The sequence below is a fragment of the Tupaia chinensis genome, unplaced genomic scaffold, assembly GCF_000334495.1.
Source record: "Tupaia chinensis unplaced genomic scaffold, TupChi_1.0 Scaffold000362_1, whole genome shotgun sequence".
Lineage (NCBI taxonomy): Eukaryota > Metazoa > Chordata > Mammalia > Scandentia > Tupaiidae > Tupaia > Tupaia belangeri.
Genome location: NW_006159859.1, coordinates 8,991,282 through 8,996,961, shown reverse-complemented (window position 1 = coordinate 8,996,961; position 5,680 = coordinate 8,991,282). Strand labels below are relative to the sequence as shown.

Below are 5,680 nucleotides of genomic sequence, written 5' to 3'. Positions count from 1 at the left end.
AAGATGTCGGCTAGGAACAGTTACCTTTATGGCTGTGTGTTTATTTTCATCTTCTTCCATCCATAGATCCTGTTCATAATAATATAAGCCATCATTGATAACTTTAGCAAGTTCAGATGTAATTTTTGCCCGAGACATGTGGTTGCCTGTTCGATCTCCTCCAGGATGTTTTCTCATATAAGGTGGTGTCTGAGTTACAATCAAAATCTTGTTTAAATCCTGGTCATCAATTTCATAATCTGAATCATTATCAGACCAATCAGTAAAAGTGTTTTTTCGACCTTCTATTTGTTCCATCTCTTCATCAAATAAAAAATCAAGTTCTTCTTGTTCTTGTTCTTCTGGAGGACATAGTTGATTTGCCGCTTCTTCAGGTGGAGACAATGATTTCTGAAGGAACAAATTGGTATTTTATATAAAAACTTTTCTATCACTTTTTAAATAAATGCCATATAACAGTGTTACAAGTAAATAATATCAGGCTTGTAAGCCCATGACAAGTTTAGCAGGCAATCAAACAGACAAAAAATTAAGCAGTATTATTGTAGTCCCATAAAGTAATTGCTAAAGATCAACTTAAAGACCAAAGCAAAACACAAAGTTGAATTAAAAAAGGATTATATTAAAAACTCCCTTAGAATTGGAAGGGTCCTTACATCATCCATTCCAATCTCACTGACTCATTTCACTAATAAGAAAATAAAAGTTTATAGAGGTAAAATTATTTGCCTACGATTTCAGAATCAGGACTAGAACCAAAGTTTACTGACTTTCAGAATCAATGATCTTCCCAAGTCTGAACCTTTTATACCTCACATCACACCACTGAGCTAATCCCTTGGCCCCATCTTCATCCCCATTCTACTTGACCCAGTGTTCATGTCAAATTCCACCAAATTTTAAAATATACACCCCTCCTGTAGATCTTAAAATAGTTACTGGCTTATGTAACAAGTCCAAATTTTCAGATCCTAGATCCTCTAACATCTAACCTACTCTAAATTTGTCAGCACAAGGGAACAGATTTCACCTTGCTGTCACCTTTGCATGCCATCCTCTGACCTCTTTATCCTGCAGCTCATGCTAACTCCCCAATGACTAGAACAAAACAATTCTTCCCTTTCAGAATTCGTACTGATTTAGAGCTGTATCATTCCTTCAGTCAGTAATTGTCTAGATGCCTCCTGTGATCCGAGCTCTAGGAAGGGACATGCAGCAATAAATTTAACAAGTTTGCCGTCATGGAGCAAGGCTAACATTTTAATAAATGGAAGACTGGCTACCCATGATATTTTTACTACAAAAAAAGCAAGTTATAAAATACTTTATTTATATACATATTACTTAAACTATTTTTTCCCTAATTTGCTAGAAGGCACCTATGCTTGCTGAAGGAAGACAGAGAGAGAAGGTGATAGAGCATTCCCCATGGAGGATGGTCACACAGTAATCCCCTCTCCTCTATCTTACCCTCGTTTTGGGATTTTTGTGCACATGCATACACACATGCCCAGTGTGTTTTTCAGGCTGCCAGGTCTGAGACTTGAACCATGTGGTCAGCTGTGTTGGATCCAATTGCCTTAATGACCATCCTATCAGCTGGCCAGTGAATACACATAGTTTACATACTGAATACATTTTTAAAAACTATATACCTTGTTTTTCACTTTCACGGTATATGAAAAAAGTGAAAGAATAAACACAGAAGTGCTAACAATTGTAAACTCTAGACAGAACCTTTCACTTTTTACACTTAAATTCCTCTTTCAAATATAAATTTATTTTACGATTTTGGGAGAAGAGATTTGAGAATGAAGGATGACTTAACTTTGCATATTTATTTGTATCAATGATATAACACAGTAATGAAAAGGCTGAATTCAGGGACCAGCAGTTAGCGTAATGGCTATGTTGCTGGACTCCCACGTAGTCGACCTCAGTTCGAGTCCTGGACCCGGTGGCTTAAACTCACGCTGGGCACGTGTGCATGCGTGCCCAAGATCCCAAGAGGAGATTGCTCCCCGCCCCCGGGGGGTGATTTCTCGCTTCCTATCTCTATGTCTCTCTCTGTCTTTCTGGCGAGTACACGCGCCCTATAGCAAAAACCTTTCCCCCAAAAAGAAGGAAAAAAAAAAAGACTGAATTCACAGCAATACTTTATCAGAAGATCAAAAACTTCCTGGAAAGCAGAAAGTAAATGAGAACATATGGATAATAAGCCAGAGAACAGGAAACAGCAATCTGCAACCAACACAAAGGAAGACTACAAGTAGTCAGAAGTGAGTGGTCCCACTAGGGTCCTAGAAAGCCATTAGATGGCAGGGACAAAGAAGAGGGATGCACTGCAGGATAGCAGCCCAAAAAGGTATTTGGAAAACAAAGCACAGGAAAGACATGCTAGAACTGCCAACTTCATCTTTTTATCTGAGAACAAGAAACTAAGAGTCCAAAATTTCTTTTTAAACCAAGTAAAAGACCTGAGAAAAGTGGGCTGGCAGGTGGCATGGTAGTTAGGGCACTAGACTCCCACAGAGCCAACCACGGTTTGAGTCCCAAACCTGGTGGCTTGCTTTTAGGCACCCTCCACCCTGTCTCTCTCTGGTGAGGCACAGGTACTCTATAGCAAATTAAAAAAAAAAAAATTATAATAAATAAAACGATGACGGACCAGCAGATGGCATAATGGTTATGTCACTGGACTACCACATAGTGGACCACAGTTCGAGTCCCAGACCTGGTGGCTTAAAACTCATGCCGAGTGCATTTGTGTGTGTGCCAAAATCCCACTAGAATTAAGAAGGGATTGCAGCATGGCCATCCCCCATTTCTTGCTTTCTGACTCTTTGGGGAGTACACGCATCCCATAGCAAAAATTTCTCTCTCTAAAAAAAAAAAAAGAAAAGAAAAAGACCTGTGAAGAGGAAGCTTATGTTTTAGGTCCTGGGGCTGGATAGAGGCTGAAAATATCCTGGCGTTGTTATTCTCAATCTCTGAGACAAAAGCTGATGAGAGAGTAATTTTACCCATAAATGAACTACATTGAAAGACTTTGCCTCTCATATATTTACAATTGTGCAGATCCAGAGCCAGGACACATTTTCTCTGCCTAGGTCAAGTCTAAGTCTATAGAACCTGTGCACGTACCAAGAACATGCATTCATCTCGCGTTCAGCAAAATGGGCCTCTGGATGAGGAGACTGACAAGGCCACATGACAAATACACACACAAAAACCCCATATCAGATTACTAATACTAATATAGGGACCAGCAGATGGCATAATGGCTACGTTGCTGGATTCCCATGTAGTCAACCACAGTTCGACTCCTGGACCCAGCAGCTTAAACTTATGGCAGTTGCATGTGCATGCATGCCCAAGATCCCGAGAGGCGAATGGAGAAGAGATTGTGATGTGGCCATCCCCCCAGAGGGGTGATTTCTCACTTTCTGTCTCTCTCTTTCTAACAAGCGCATGTGGCCCATAGCAAAAACCTCTCAAAGAAAAAAATTACTAATACTAATATAAACAATCAACCAAAAATCACCAAATCTTAAGGGAAAACCAACATTATAGAAGAGAAAGAACAACAAACAAAATTGATGGAAACAATGAAAGTATCAGAACAGAACCTTTTTTAAAAAAACACAATTATTATTTATTTAATTTTATTTATTCATTCATTCATTTTAATTTGACCAGAGAGAGACACAGAGAAAGAGATAGGGAAAGGGAGAGAGGAAGCCGCCAGGTCCGGGACTTGAACCATTCCCAGCCATATGGGAGTGTCCAGCACCTTAACCACCACGCCATCTGTTGGTCCCAGAACAGAACCTTTTTAAATCCCCAACTGAAAAACAGTAGTTAGATAATCAATCAAGGACATTCAACGCCATATGAAAAGGATTATCCAAAAGTGAAAAAGAAACAAGCATTAGTTTCCCCCCAAGTAAAGCACATGAATATTCACCACAATAAATAAAAACACACCATGCCAAGGCATATGATCCTGAAATTTGAAGAGTGAGGATAAAGGATTCATCTTAAAATCCTCTAGGAAAAAAGTATCACACGAAGAATCTAAATGAACTTAACTTCACAAAAAACTAAAACCAAGAGACAACAGAAAAATCCTTTCAGAATTCTACATAAAAACGACACCCAGGGCCAACCAGTGGTGGGATGGTTGGGGCAGCTGGATCCCAAATGGCCAACTGTGCGGTTTGAGTCTCTAAACCAGCGGCTTGAAAGCCACACCTGGTGTGTGTGCATGCACATCCAAAATCTCAAGAGAATGGAGAAGGGACTGCAGCATGGCCATCCCGCTCTGGGACAATGATTTCTCACTTTGCCAATCTCTCTCGCTTGCTCTCTGGAGCGCACATACACATTTTTCAGCAAAATACACCCACAAAGGACATCCAACCAAGATTTCTATGCCCGCGTTAGAATATGTGAAAAAGATTTTTTAAGAAGTACACTGACAATGTTGCCAATAACTAACCCACTTTTTTTTTTTTTTGAGAGGTTTTTGCTACAGGGCACGTGTGCTCGCCAGAATGACAGAGACAGAGAGAGAGATAGAAAGTGAGAAATCACCCCCCGGGGGGGATGGCCACGCTGCAATCCCTTCTCCTCCATTCTCCTCTCGGGATCTTGGGCACGCATGCACACATGCCCGGCGTGAGTTTAAGCCACCGGGTCCGGGACTCGAACCACGGTCGGCTACATGGGAGTTCAACGACATAGCCATTACGCTAACTGCTGGTCCCAATAACTAACCCACTTTGACATATAGCTCTGAATTATCTAGGTCCCCAGAGCCTACATGTTTCATCCAGGCTGGGTCCTCACTCTATAGCATCAGCTCTTTTACTCAAGGTCCTGACATTCTTCAGCCATCGAACGGAAAGGTCCTGCACTCTTTACAGCTCTAGTTACACTTTTCAAACAAGATTCCATCAGCAACGTGTGGACCTTCTACAGCACAATCTTTCTCCAATATTTATCATTCTAAAAGCTTTATCAATGATGCTATCAAGTTTAAGATGAATCATTATTTTGCATACTACTGAAAAAGAAATACTGAAATAGAGGTTTTAAATGTGGAAGAAACAATGGAAATCTCAGGATGAATAAAATTTAGTACAAGGGCATCTGTACCACCTCCCTACTATCGAGGGGTTCCATGATGAATTGCAGACATTACAAATGATGGGCACTTTAGGTTTTTTAAATGAATCCTGAAGGCCAGCCAGTGGTGCACAGGTTGGGGTGACTGGATCCGGCATGGCTGACAGCTGTTCAGTTCCAGACTGGGCAGCTTAGAAAACATACTGGGCACATGTGTGTGCATGTCTAAAATCCCAGAAGGAAAAATGAAGGACATGGGATTAAGGCATGACCATCTCCTAAGGGGGTGTTTTCTCACTTTCCTTCTCTCTTTCTGCAGTGAACACATGTTCCTCCAACAAACTTAAAAAAAAAAAAAGGCATCATTTAAATGGGGAAAAGCTTTAAAATATTTTGAGTATGCTGTGATTAACCACAATTGCTAATTAAAAAGTTATCTTTGAGGGGTCAGCAGATAGCATAGTGGTTAAGGTGCTAGACTCCCATGTGGTCAACTGCGGTTTGCATCCTGGACCCAGAGGCTTGAAACTCATGCTGGACGCATGTGTGC

At 40.7% G+C, this 5,680-nt stretch overlaps 1 protein-coding gene across 8 annotated transcripts in view; it reads right to left on the bottom strand.

Annotated features, from left to right (window-relative positions):
- The window catches only part of LARP1B (La ribonucleoprotein 1B), an 84,627-nt gene that overhangs the window by 42,655 nt on the left and 36,292 nt on the right, over positions 1-5,680 (bottom strand). For all 8 annotated transcript variants that reach the window (XR_003550161.1, XM_006153147.3, XM_027773690.1 and 5 more), the window contains one exon: positions 25-390. Coding sequence is in view for 7 of the 8 variants with exons in the window: in XM_006153147.3 (XP_006153209.1) it covers positions 25-390 (366 nt within the window). In the remaining variant the exon portion in view is untranslated. The remainder of the gene's footprint in view (positions 1-24; positions 391-5,680) is intronic.